This window comes from Procambarus clarkii, chromosome 56, assembly GCF_040958095.1.
Source record: "Procambarus clarkii isolate CNS0578487 chromosome 56, FALCON_Pclarkii_2.0, whole genome shotgun sequence".
Lineage (NCBI taxonomy): Eukaryota > Metazoa > Arthropoda > Malacostraca > Decapoda > Cambaridae > Procambarus > Procambarus clarkii.
In genome coordinates this window covers 25,645,584-25,660,336 of record NC_091205.1, presented here as the reverse complement: position 1 = coordinate 25,660,336, position 14,753 = coordinate 25,645,584, and the positions used below count along the sequence as shown (strand labels likewise).

Below are 14,753 nucleotides of genomic sequence, written 5' to 3'. Positions count from 1 at the left end.
ACGTGTGTGTGTGTGTGTGTGTGTGTGTGTGTGTGTGTGTGTGTGTGTGTGTGTGTGTGTGTGTGTGTGTGTGTGTGTGTGTGTGTGTAGCCGCTGATAGGGAAGTTCAAGCATCTCACTGTTTGAAAACAAAATTTGACTTAATCGCATGTAATTCAGTTAACAATCAAAATAATAAAATAATTCATTACAAGTACTGTTTGTGTTGTAAGGTTAAGAGACTAGTTAACATGAATACTTTTCTACTGGCGATGGTGTTCTTCTGGGGATACTCAACCTAAGAATGACCCTCGGCCAGGAGGTGGACGCCCTCCAGAGCTCGTTGGTGGGGGATCTACATGTTTCTTGTGATGCAATACTAGAGAGCTAGGTGCATTAAGAGGGAGTTTAATCCTTCAGTAGAGAGCTGAATGCTTCAGACAAAGGCTTTGTTTCAGGCAAACGATTTGCTATTCAGAAGAGGGTTTGGTGATGCTGAGAAATGCTTGATACTTCAGGAAACAGCTTGGTGATTAGAGTCCTCTACTACAGATGTGGCTTGGAGCATGCAAAATATATCTTGACGAGATTCTGGTGCTTCGGGTTATGACTTGGTGTATTGTAAGCACGGAGCCTGGTGCTTCATATTATGGCTCGAGACGTATTAGGGGTGATATAATGCTTCAGCTTACAGCTTGGTGTACATCTGGTATAGCCTGGTGTTTGAGATGCTGCTTAGTGTTGTGTAGGTGTGGCCTGGTGTTGTGTAGGTGTGGCCTGGTGTTGTGTAGGTGTGGCCTAGTGTTGTGTAGGTGTGGCCTGGTGTTGTGTAGGTGTGGCCTGGTGTTGTGTAGGTGTGGCCTGGTGTTGTGTAGGTGTGGCCTGGTGTTGTGTAGGTGTGGCCTGGTGTGGTGTAGGTGTGGCCTGGTGTTGTGTAGGTGTGGCCTGGTGTTGTGTAGGTGTGGCCTGGTGTTGTGTAGGTGTGGCCTGGTGTTGTGTAGGTGTGGCCTGGTGTTGTGTAGGTGTGGCCTGGTGTTGTGTAGGTGTGGCCTGGTGTTGTGTAGGTGTGGCCTGGTGTTGTGTAGGTGTGGCCTGGTGCCTCCATTCGGCCCTCTTGGCCTTTATCTGTCGTCTGCACTTTACCTTGCGGTCAGCAGAACAATTACCGGCACATAACGGACTAACTTACCGTTACAAAACCCTTACCTGGTTAACTCACAAATAGGACAGAGATATTCTTGCTTAATTGGCTGTTGTAAGTAAATGATGTTTATCATGAGACATGCTCCTTGTTTCTCATTTTTTTTTTGTTATTTGTTTCTTTCTCATTCTCTCTCACACACACACAAACACACATACACACACACACACACACACAAACACACACACACACACCCACACACACACCCACACACACACACAAACCTTGCTTACCTTCAAGGTTCTCCCAAGTCTGGTCAAGAAATATACATCAAAGATCAGATACATCAAACGTGTTTTGTTTTTTTCTGATCCAACACGACCTCGGGTGGCCGCTATATACGACCGGCCCTTGTAACCAACACAAGCACCTAGAGTGCCCGATAGTTGCTTAATTTTTCCAAAACTAAACATGGGGTGTGTGTGCATGTCTCAGACCAGTTGAGGTCGGCCAAAGTGCCAAACTTTAAGAAATATTGGCCTCTTCAGCGACCCCCCACCCCTGTGATTTTTAATGAAGCTGGAGTGGCTTCTCCAGGGCGAAGCTCCCATAGTCTCCCAAGACACCAGGATCCTACTACTACTACTTATGTAAATTCAACACATCAGCAATGACTACTGAACCTGCGACCCAAATACCACTGTAATTATAATATTAAATAAGCGAATTAAATTGCTGAATAGACAGGTTAACTGCTAGATAGATAATTAGAAATATATGGCTAAATAGAAAGACAGTAGATACTAAAATAACAGAGCACACAGCAACATATGTAAAATACACACACACACACACACGCGCGAATTAACAAGTGGAATGCATTAGGCAGTGATGTGGTGGAGGCTGACTCCATACACACTTTCAAATGTAGATATGATAGAGCCCAGTAGGTTCAGGAACCTGTACACCAGTCGATTGACCGTTGAGAGGTGGGACCAAAGAGCAAGAGCTCAACCCCCGCAAGTACAACTAGGTGTACTTGCGGGGGTTGAGCAAGTACACACACACACACACACACACACACACACACACACACACACACACAAAATTATGAGGAGGATTGAAACTGAGGACGATAGTAGGAGGCTACAAGATGACCTAGACAGACTGAGTGAATGGTCCAACAAATGGCTGTTGAAGTTCAACCCGAGTAAATGCAAAGTAATGAAACTAGGTGGTGGAAATAGGAGGCCAAACACAGGATACAGAATAGGAGATGAAGTACTTAATGAAACGAACAGAGAGAAAGATCTAGGAGTTGATATCACACCAAACCTGTCTCCTGAAGCCCACATAAAAAGAATAACGTCTGCGGCATATGCGAGGCTGGCTAACATCAGAACAGCGTTCAGGAACCTGTGTAAGGAATCATTCAGAATCTTGTACACCACATATGTAAGACCAATCCTGGAGTATGCGGCCCCAGCATGGAGCCCGTACCTTGTCAAGCACAAGACGAAGCTGGAAAAAGTCCAAAGGTATGCCACTAGACTAGTCCCAGAACTAAGAGGCATGAGTTACGAGGAAAGGCTGCGGGAAATGCACCTTACGACACTGGAAGACAGAAGAGTAAGGGGAGACATGATCACAACCTACAAAATCCTCAGAGGAATCGACCGGGTAAACAAGGATAAACTATTCAACACTGGTGGGACGCGAACAAGGGGACACAGGTGGAAACTGAGTACTCACATGAGCCACAGAGACGTTAGAAGGAACTTTTTCAGTGTCAGAGTAGTTAACGGATGGAATGCATTAGGCAGTGATGTGGTGGAGGCTGACTCCATACACAGTTTTAAATGTAGATATGATAGAGCCCAGTAGGCTCAGGAATCTGTACACCAGTTGATTGACAGTTGAGAGGCGGGACCAAAGAGCCAAAGCTCAACCCCCGCAAGCACAAATAGGTGAGTACAAATAGGTGGGTGAGTACACACACACACACACACACACACACACACACATTGGGGCCTCGTAGCCTGGTGGATAGCGCGCAGGATTCGTAATTCTGTGGCGCGGGTTCGATTCCCGCACGAGGCAGAAACAAATGGGCAAAGTTTCTTTCACCCTGAATGCCCCTGTTACCTAGCAGTAAATAGGTACCTGGGAGTTAGTCAGCTGTCACGGGCTGCTTCCTGGTGTGTGTGTGTGTGTGTGTGTGTGTGTGTGTGTGGTGTGGAAAAAAAAAAGTAGTTAGTAAACAGTTGATTGACAGTTGAGAGGCGGGCCGAAAGAGCAAAGCTCAACCCCCGTAAAAACACAACTAGTAAACACACAGTACTGCTGAGCCCAGTAGGCTCAGGAATCTGTACACCAGTTGATTGACGGTTGAGAGGCGGGACCAAAGAGCCAAAGCTCAACCCCCGCAAGCACAATTAGGTGAGTACACATCAGACTGACCACTCCTAATGAGTCCATACCTGTTTTTACTGTAGTCCCTAGGTATGCTTCAGCTCCTTGACCTTACGGCACTATCATCCCCTCCGTGCCATCCCAACCTCGCCCTTGTGCCTCTGGTCTTTATTAGTCGGTCCTTATTGGCTCACGTGACCTTGCAACATTATCGAAACATCATAGCAAAGAAAAGGTCACGATAGGGAGGCTCCACACAGCAATAAGGTCAAATAACGGAGGTTCACACAGTAGTAAGTCGAGCGAGGTCAGATATTCTCTGTGGTAAGGTCAGGCTTACACGGTGGTAAGGTCAAGTAAGGTCAAGCTTACACAGTAGCCTGACCTTATGACCACCAAATTACAACTTAACCGTCGGAAAACAAAGTAAACACAACATCAACAAACATCATAAAGCAGAAAAAAATAACCGTATCGAAACAGCACAATAAAGCAAGAACAACACAAAAATTTAATCATCATAATATTTATCCGAATATAGACGACAAGGCGTAGACGCAGACCCGCTCCTGTGTCAGGTAAGTCCACTAGGGGCTCACCATAGCCCCAAGCAACTTGCCCCGCTCCTGTGCCAGGTAAGTCCACTACGGGCTCACCATAGCCCGAGCTACTTGCTCGCTCCTGTGCCAGGTAAGTCCACTACGGGCTCACCATAGCCCGAGCTACTTGCCCCGCTCCTGTGCCAGGTAAGTCCACTACGGGCTCACCATAGCCCGAGCTACTTGCTCGCTCCTGTGCCAGGTAAGTCCACTACGGGCTCACCATAGCCCGAGCTACTTGCCCCGCTCCTGTGCCAGGTAAGTCCACTACGGGCTCACCATAGCCCGAGCTACTTGCCCCGCTCCTGTGCCAGGTAAGTCCACTACGGGCTCACCATAGCCCGAGCTACTTGCTCGCTCCTGTGCCAGGTAAGTCCACTACGGGCTCACCATAGCCCGAGCTACTTGCTCGCTCCTGTGCCAGGTAAGTCCACTACGGGCTCACCATAGCCCGAGCTACTTGCCCCGCTCCTGTGCCAGGTAAGTCCACTACGGGCTCACCATAGCCCGAGCTACTTGCTCGCTCCTGTGCCAGGTAAGTCCACTACGGGCTCACCATAGCCCGAGCTACTTGCTCGCTCCTGTGCCAGGTAAGTCCACTACGGGCTCACCATAGCCCGAGCTACTTGCCCCGCTCCTGTGCCAGGTAAGTCCACTACGGGCTCACCATAGCCCGAGCTACTTGCCCCGCTCCTGTGCCAGGTAAGTCCACTTCGGGCTCACCATAGCCCGAGCTACTTGGAACTTGTTTTGGGTAGCTGAATCTATAACAACAACGACGATGTGTACTTCTTCCTGTAGGCGTCCCACCGAGCCCACTCCTCCGCAGACGAGGAAACGTGACCACGCGATCGCTGCGGACGATACATGAAGTCAGGTACATCCATCACAACGCCCTCGACCACGGGGGCGGAATTCACGGGGAGAGGCTGCACACCGCGGGAGACATCACCCCGTGCACGTCGACACGGGCCGAAGACGCAGCTCCTGGGGACAGTTCAGTCCGGGGCGCAGCCTCGATGTCTGGGGGGCACTAGCCTACTAAATACTCTCCACCAGCAGGGGGGAGTGTTCCTCTTCCCCCTGCTGGTGGGGGGGGGGAGTGTTCCTCTTCCCCCTGCTGGTGGAAGGGGGGGGGGGGAGAGTGTTCCTCTTCCCGCTGCTGGTGGTGGGAAATGTTCCTCTTCCCCCTTCTTTGTGAGAAGTTAGCCCTCTTGTAGGCCTCGATATCGGCCCTGATTAGCCTTCATTGGTGCTCGATGTACAAGTTGACTAAGATGCCCACGATGACCTTGATGAGCATCACAATGGCCCATACGGCCACTGCAAGCAGAAGAAGTTGAACCTCACCGGACACGTCATCTAGTAAGCGACGGAAGGTCTCATACAGACCAGTACTCCAGTAATATAAGTACACGAGGGCGCAGGAGGAGGGGACCGTGATACATAACTGGGATCCACCTGCATCCCCGTGCACCAGCTGTAGTAGCAGTAGGCATCCATCAGTCTCAGGAGACTACGGAGTCGCGCTCTGGTGTCGGCCTGGTCTGGAGTGGCCTCTCCAGGGCGCAAAGCCACGGTAGGTTGATTCGGGAGAGAAGCTGTTACCCAGGCAACAAACGCCGGTGTATCACTGTTCCAGTTGTACAGGAATAGTAATACAGTAAACAATATATTCACAAGTATGTGAAGGAAAACACAACCACCACAACCAAAATCATAAACGATAACATCTTATTCAGGTAATAACAATAATATAATATGAATATAAAAAACAATAAGTTATACCAGCTGTATACCAGCTGTGTAACATATTTACAACCGTTTGTTTTTCCGAACAAAAGATGTGATAGTGGTTTTGGTTCGTAGAAGTGAAGGGTAGGGAAGGTGGTGAAGGGTATGGAAGGTGGCGGAGGGTGGGGAAGGTGGTGAAGGAGAGGAAAGTTGGTGAAGGGTAGGGAAGGTGGTGAAGGGTATGGAAGGTGGTGAAGGGTATGGAAGATGGTGAAGGGTAGGGAAGGTGGTGAAGGGTAGGGAAGGTAGTGAAGCCTTTACGAAACATCGTTGTAACGGTCTGATGTGTGGTTTAGTGATCATGCCGTTAGCGTATCCCCCCCAGTGACAGAAATTTATTAACATCAAAATGAACGGAACGATAACAAACGCCCTCTCGGGTAGCCCCAACAGAGATAAATCTACAGAAATACATTATCAACGTGCTGATAAAACTGGCGGTCGATTATGGTTAGAGGAAGCTACCGTAAGCTACCGGCGTGGTGGGTTAGATAAGTGGCTAGACGGGTAGTTGGATGGGTGGTAGGCTATAAGTGGCTAGCTTGGTAGGGGGCTGGGGTGGCTAGTTGATTAGTTAGGTAGTTGGTTGGTTATTTGCCTATCTAGGTGATTAGCAGTATTTCATCAGCACATTGTGCCTGACTGGGTTGCTGATTGAATACCCAAATGCGTTGGAATTTGTTGGATGGTCACTTAAATAGCTATCTGACGGGCTTGGGTGGATATCGACTGGCTGGTTGGCTAGGTGGGTGGTTGGCTGGGTGGATGACTGACTGACTGGGTGGATGACTGGCTGGCTGGCTGGCTGGTTGACTACCTAGACGGCTGACTGATGACCCTGGCGACTGAATGAACGCCTAGGGGCCCCAGGCGGCCGTCCATGAGTGACTTATTGTTAGCATCAAAGCTAGTTTTTCTCCCCACCAGCTCCAATATGGCCTTCACTGCTCGGTATCCAACGGCTGGAGGCCGGCAGGAGTCTTCTGGTCGCCTGTGACCCGCAAGCAGCTCCACCCGTTACTTCCGTTACTGATGCAAGGTCTACTTCTGGTCACTGGTTGATTGGGTGAGGCAATAATGTTAGTGTGTTCTTTGTCACCGTTGATGTTCTTTCCCGCGTTTCCTTGCGGTGGAGTCTGTTGTAAGTCTTTACTGTTGTCGTTTCTGTGGCGTTCTACCGTTGTTACTCTTTGTGTCCCTAATCCAAGTTTTAGTGATAATTTTGCCAGTATTTCCTTCGTAAGTCTTGTTGACGTTGGTGAATGTACTGTACTCTGACGTTATTACGTTTGTTTGTTGTTGTTGTTGTTAAAGATTCGCTACTTGGAACATAAAGCTTCAAGCAGCACGGGCTATGGTGAGCCCGTGATTACGTGTTCTTGCGTTTGTTAGTTGCTTATTTTGTCTTTGTTGCTATTTTTATTGTCCTTCACTTGTCAAATATTTTGATTGTTTTCGGCTTTTTTGGTGCTTTTGTTGTAATCTTTTGCTGTTGCGCTACTTAAGGGTAAAGTTCTTCTGTCGTTCCTTTTTCTGTCTATAGAAATGCGATACAAAATAAGAGGAAGCCAGAGTGACAGAACTAGGGAACAGGCAAACGAGTAAAAAAAATGATTGAATTTGATAAATGCGATCAAAAATTCAACGTCACTATTATGTAATTGATGCAATAATCAGGTATGAACAAAGACCGTGTTTGTATCAAATGTATTTATACATTTACATACATATATATATGTATTTATTTATTTACAAAATTTCATGGGTGCTGGCTTACAATGGCAGTTTAGCCACATCTGCAACAACTCTCTCAAAGCAGAAAGAGCAACTATGTATATTTTGTGGGCAGTGTGTGACTGCACCACGACTCTAAGAGGGCGGAATGGGGTGGGAAAGGAAGATGGTAATGGGTGGGAATAGGGGTGAGCGTTAAGCGGGAAGGAATGCCGATAGGATGAGATAATTAGTAGGCCAAATGGAAGGGCAGTGTGCAAGGAACGGGAGGCACTTTAAGAAGAGGGTGGAAGTGAGAGGTACTGAGGGAGAAATAGGGTGGAAGTGACAGGTACTGAGGAAGGAATAGGGTGGAAGTGAGAGGTACTGAGGGGGGGGGGAAATAGGGTGGAAGTGAGAGGTACTGAGGAAGAAATAGGGTGGAAGTGAGAGGTACTGAGGGGGGAATAGGGTGGAAGTGAGAGGTACTGAGGGGGGAAATAGGGTGGAAGTGAGAGGTACTGAGAGGGGAAAAAGGATGGAAGTGAGAGGTACTGAGGGAAAAATAGGGTGGAAGTGAGAGGTACTGAGGGAAAAATAGGGTAGAACTGAGAGGTACTGAAGAAGAAATAGGGTGGAAATGAGAGGTACTGAGGGGGGAAATAGGGTGGAAGTGAGAGGTACTAAGGGAGGGAAATAGGGTAGAACTAAGAGGTACTAAGGGAGGGAAATAGGGTAGAACTAAGAGGTACTGAAGAAGAAATAGGATGGAAGTGAGAGGTACTAAGGGAGGGAAATAGGGTAGAACTAAGAGGTACTAAGGGAGGGAAATAGGGTAGAACTAAGAGGTACTGAGGGAGAAATAGGGTGGAAGTGAGAGGTACTAAGGGAGGGAAATAGGGTGGGAGAGAAAGTGGGTTGGTTACTGGAAGCGTCCTCCAGGCCTGGCCAGCGCCGCCTGTTGGCTGAGAATGTTAGCGTGCGCGTTGGCCAGTTCGCGGTGAGCTTGCGCGACCTCAGGAGTGAACTGGGTGTTCTCGACCCTCCCGGCGACCCCAGCAGGGATGTCGTGGGCGAGGGGACCTGGGAATTGCTGGGGATTGATCACGTGTCCGTGCTGGTTGGTGATGGGGATGTTGGGGTCGACGCGACGAGGTGGTGGCGGTGGGGCGTGATGTTCAAAGGCATGTTGTTGTTGATGATTCCCCAGGTTGTTGTGGACGTTGAAGGAGGGGAATTGCTGTACTGGGGCCTGTTGATGGTGAACGGGTTGGTGCTGGTGAACTGGCTGGTGCTGCTGGAGTTGTGGAGGAGGAGGAGCGGGTCTTCGAATAGGTGCCGGGGTTGGGTTAGCTGCACTGTGGCGGGCCAACAGCTGTCCGATTTCTCTCGTCACATCGAACTCACTATTGGCAGGATGGGGTGGTGGGGGCTGGGAGTGCTGCTGGGCGTGGGCGGGTTGCTGAGCGGCGAAGCGGTGCTGGGTGGGGGCTGGCTGAGGGGCGGAGAAGCGCTGTCTCTGAGAGAGGGAGGGGGGAAGGGGAACACATAATAAAGGGAGCAGTTCAACAAATTCCTGCAAGCCATAATACACACGCCATGTTTAGGTAACGTAATTGTCAACCGTTTGTGCTAATTAAGTATGACTACATCACATGGAAGGGCTATGAGGACAAGGAGCTGGGATATGAGGACAAGGAGCTGGGTGATGAGGACAAGGAGCTGGGTGATGAGGACAAGGAGCTGGGATATGAGGACAAGGAGCTGGGTGATGAGGACAAAGAGCTGGGATATGTGGACAAGGAGCTAGGATATGAGTACAAGGAGCTGGGATATGAGGACAAGGAGCTGGGATATGAGGACAAGGAGCTGGGTGATGAGGACAAAGAGCTGGGATATGTGGACAAGGAGCTAGGATATGAGTACAAGGAGCTGGGATATGAGGACAAGGAGCTGGGATATGAGGACAAGGAGCTGGGTGATGAGGACAAAGAGCTGGGATATGAGTACAAGGAGCTGGGTGATGAGGACAAAGAGCTGGGATATGAGGACAAGGAGCTGGGATATGAGGACAAGGAGCTGGGTGATGAGGACAAAGAGCTGGGATATGTGGACAAGGAGCTGGGATATGTGGACAAGGAGCTAGGATATGAGTACAAGGAGCTGGGTGATGAGGACAAAGAGCTGGGATATGTGGACAAGGAGCTGGGATATGAGGACAAGGAGCTGGGTGATGAGGACAAAGAGCTGGGATATGTGGACAAGGAGCTGGGATATGTGGACAAGGAGCTAGGATATGAGTACAAGGAGCTGGGATATGAGGACAAGGAGCTGGGATATGAGGACAAGGAGCTGGGATATGTGGACAAGGAGCTGGGATATGTGGACAAGGAGCTGGGATATGAGTACAAAGAGCTGGGATATGAGGACAAGGAGCTGGGATATGAGGACAAGGAGCTAGGATATGAGGACAAGGAGCTGGGATATGAGTGCAAGGAACTTGGATATGAGGACAAAGAGCTAGGATATGAGGACATGGAGCTGGGATATCACTGCAAGGAGCTGGGATATGAGGATAATGAGCACAGATAAGAGGATAGTATGCGAGGAAGAAATAAAGGATTGCTGCCCAACCACTTCCACCACCGGGGGCCGAATAAAACCCCACAAGGTTACGGCACCATCGCTCTACCGAACAGAATAAGTGACCGGATACGGGATGTTCAGGAATAAAACAAACATGGAATGAATTTAAACACTTGTCAAAAGAGAAACAAAATAACGTTTCTCAATAAAGAAATGAAAACAATACGAAATAATACAATAAGCTAAAATCAAATCTGTACTTTGCATTAAGTAGCAATAAGGAACAACAGGTAATCAGACGCGATGAGTCACAATAACGTGGCTGAAGATATGATGACCAAATCAACACTCAGATGATGGGGAGGCGACGATGTTTCGTCGTCGAATCGACTTGATAATGGTCCAAGATGGACCGAAACGTCGTCGCTTCTCCATCTTCTCAGGTGTGGTTTGGTCACCATAATGACAGGTCTTAACATCATAAGACGCTCCAGGTAACTATAAGATGCTCCAGGTAACTTTAAGATGCTCCAGGTAACTCTAAGATGCTCCAGGTAACTCTAAGATGCTCCAGGTAACTATAAGATGCTCCAGGTAACTATAAGATGCTCCAGGTAACTATAAGATGCTCCAGGTAACTATAAGATGTACCAGGTAACTATAAGATGCTCCAGGTAACTCTAAGATGCTCCAGGTAACTATAAGATGCTCCAGGTAACTATAAGATGCTCCAGGTAACTCTAAGATGCTCCAGGTAACTATAAGATGTACCAGGTAACTATAAGATGCTCCAGGTAACTCTAAGATGCTCCAGGTAACTATAAGATGCTCCAGGTAACTATAAGATGCTCCAGGTAACTATAAGATGTACCAGGTAACTCTAAGATGCTCCAGGTAAATATAAGACGTACCAGGTAACTTTAAGATGCACCAGGTAACTATAAGACGTACCAGGTAACTTTAAGATGCACCAGGTAAGGATGGTACTCACCTGTGATTGAGGAGATTGATGGGTGTCTGGGGCAGCGTCAGCCAGAGCCTTCAGTTCAGCGAATTTTCTGAGGAACTGTTGAGTCTCGTGAAGCACATTGGGGTCCTTGGGCAGGTGAGGCTGGTTGATTGCCTGCAAGGGGGCAGCGTCACACAGGTGAGAAGCCATGGACTGACAAACGCATTCGCACTGGGCGATGCTATCTTAGTTCTAACAGTCTGACGCTATATTTGTGTAGTTAAAATAGGAGGAATGGACACACATACACACACACAATCAAGTTTAACCACCGTGATGTGGAGCTGTTTAAGGTGATTCCGAGACATAGTAGTCCGTTTCCGCAGCATGGGAGATCAACTCACGCTACTCATCATCATCATCACACGCACACAAAACTCATATATTCTTCTGCTTCTCTAAGCCTGTTTGCTCAGGCGGGGTGAGAATAGCTTCAGCTACCTCATTCTCTTTGTGTGTATACATACCTTAATAAACTTATTTCAATTTCAATCTCAATCATTCATCTCCAAGTGTGGCATTCGTTCGACCTGGTCATACCTTCTCACAGCAGGCTTTCTCGATATGTTTTGTATAATGAAATGAACAAATCCACAAGGGCCGTGACGAGGATTAAGGCAGCGTCTGGGATCTTCTCGGACGTAGGTTCGAACCCTCGTCACGGCCCTTGTGGATTTGTTCATTTGATAACATGACGCTATTGTCATTTCTGTGTGTAATTTCTTGTATATAAGTTTGTATAGTACGTTCAAATCGATGACTATTCAGCCATAGTTTAGTAACTCTGAATCTGATTGTTCTGAGTAAGGCAAAAATCCCCCCACCCCCCCTTTTCCATTCAGGTACACGTACCTGGAGATGGCCGACTTCTCTGAGTGTCTGTCCTGATTGTTGAAACTGGGCCACAGAGACTGCCGCCAAGCAGGAGATGATCACCTGATTAACAAGAGACAATATACAGGTGATTAAAGAAGCACGTTGCAAAATGTGTCAAATATTGCAGGGTGGACACGTGATACACATATACGTGCTACAAAATACATACTACATGGACATGTGATACATAGACATAGACATAGATACATAGGCTACAAAATACACAATACAGGGTAGGGGAACATGTAATACATGTGCCATATACAGAGTAAACATTTCACCGTGGACGTGATCAATGAACACATGTTGTTGAACACATGACACATGTGTTCTATGGTGAGCAACACATGGCGGATGACACCTCATGACGAGAGCTACCAAGTGACACATAGTGTGGTGGGAAAGAAAGAGAGAGAGAGAGAGAGAGAGAGAGAGAGAGAGAGAGAGAGAGAGAGAGAGAGAGAGAGAGAGAGAGAGAGAGAGACAGAGAGACAGAGAGAGAGAGAGAGAGAGAGAGACAGAGAGAGAGACAGAGACGAGAGAGAGAGAGAGAGAGAGAGACAGAGAGAGAGAGAGACAGAGAGAAAGCATAAGTTTTTGAACCAAACAATCTCTGACTTCACAACGAGGAGAAGATGAACATGGCAACAGAGGAGAAGACAAAGAAAGTAAATAAGAAGATGACTATATAAAGGTATAGATGAAGAAGACGTTGATGACAACAGTCACCTAAAAACTGTGATGATTCTTGAAGTGCAAAGTGGGTAACCAAAGATGAAAAAGTCATAGAATGATCCAATTTGGGCAAAAATAAAAATGCACCGTTTATTGGACTTAATTTTTTTGTTTAATTTGATTATTTTTACTTGGAAATTTAAAAATCACAATCGACAAGATATTTGAGCAATAATCACATCAAATAATAAGCAGGAAAAGCCAGCATTTTTACACCAAATGAAAATTTGACTTAGGAAAAGAGAGTTCTTAGCTTGCATTGTCCTAAGGAACATCAATACCATGCCTAGTGAACCCCTAGAGTTGATTTAAAGAGAGAGAGAGAGAGAGAGAGAGAGAGAGAGAGAGAGAGAGAGAGAGAGAGAGAGAGAGAGAGAGAGAGAGAGAGAGAGAGAGAGAGAGAGAGAAGAGAGAGAGAGAGAAGAGAGAGATGCAGATACTTACAACAGCCCTCATACTGTTGATGATAGAGGAGTGAATGTGCCTGGCGAGCCTGGGCGCCCCTGATATATATACCGCTGTGCCTCACCGGTCGACCCCGAAGTTCCCGGGTCAAGACCTTTCCGAGTACAACCCGATCCTGACTCCCTCTATATCCCCTTATCCCTCTCTCTTCCACCCCTCTTCCTTCACCCATTTACGCCAACTGTGGCATCCTCTCCCGGCGACACCGTTCCCTCCCGTTGCAGCACCTCACTTCGACTTCGAGCGAAGTCATTTGCTGAAGACAAAGGCGGTTCTTGAGATCATTTCCGAGAGATTTAGCGAGCGGCTCGTACTCGCTCAGTGGGCGACCTTGGATAGGTAAAATGTCAATGCTAGCGAATACGGATGATGTCCACCATCCCTGCAGTGGGCCTATACCCATTACCCATCCCCATACCAACCCTCTCAGAGTAGGTCCTCCTACTCCCTCGAAAGAACGACTTGCCTCAGACGGGACAAGGTATTATAAATGTGTACTAATATCATATCTACAATAGGCAGGCTGTTACCGGTGTTATTGATACAAATATTATTATAATATTTATTAAATATTATTAGTGATTAAATAAATTATTAATTATAAAGGGTCCCAAAGCACAGTTTGGGACATGCCAGCGGTTACTCCCTTAACTCCCAGCATTCAACAGTGGGGTCCTGCTGCCCACCTTCACCTCAGGGGCATCGAACGCGCTCCCTCATCATCACCAATCAACAAAGAAACATGACTGAGCAGTGGAGCAGAGGTCAGCGTCGCAAGCAGCGTCTTCTAGTCGAGTAGTAGGTCACGTTTTTTTTTAACGTTATAGTAACCAACGTTGCAAATGCAACCTTCTCTGGAAAGCAACGACTCACGAAAATCTACGTTTTTCTATGTATCGAGTTAAATGGGTTAGGTGGGATGCTTGGGTTCGTAAGCTTCTTGGTTAGAGGTTAGGAGGTTGGAGATTTTTAGCAGGTTAGGACGAGAAGGTTAAAGGTTAGGTTAGACTGGTAAATTTAGAGACTCGAGAGGAGGTATTATCACTTCTAATCTGGGATCTGATTGGGTGATGGTTAGAATGGTCCTTCGTTGTTAGTCTAGCCGAGATGTATATGGAATCATTACGAGTCTGTATAGGCCTCTGATTGGCAATCAGAGTTGAGAATGACTCGAGACTTGAGAATGGTTCACGACGGACCGAAACGTTGTCGTCCCTTCACCTTCTAGTGTGTGGTCTGGTCAACATACTTTAGCCACGTTATTGTGACTCATCGCCTGCTTCTGATTGTCAGCCCGTCCTGATAAACAAAGGCCAACGTCCATTCCATGCACCCGCAACTCATAAAGAATTAAGCCTAATAATATTATTGTCCCCCGGAACCAAATTGTAAGGGGAGGACGTTTTTCTCCTTACTGGACATTCTCGTAAGTGCTCAACCTGTC

General features: G+C 47.5%; 1 protein-coding gene across 1 annotated transcript; it reads right to left on the bottom strand.

Annotated features, from left to right (window-relative positions):
- Positions 1–7,620: 7,620 nt before the first annotated feature.
- Positions 7,621–13,389, bottom strand: LOC123770798 (protein tfg-1). The gene is made up of 4 exons (XM_045762954.2): positions 13,289–13,389; positions 12,086–12,169; positions 11,216–11,347; positions 7,621–9,157 (listed from the first exon to the last, which is right to left on the bottom strand). Exons 1-4 carry the CDS (start codon positions 13,298–13,300, stop codon positions 8,561–8,563), a joined length of 825 nt encoding a protein of 274 aa, XP_045618910.1. The 5' UTR covers positions 13,301–13,389; the 3' UTR covers positions 7,621–8,560.
- Between the last annotated feature and the right edge of the window lie 1,364 nt (positions 13,390–14,753).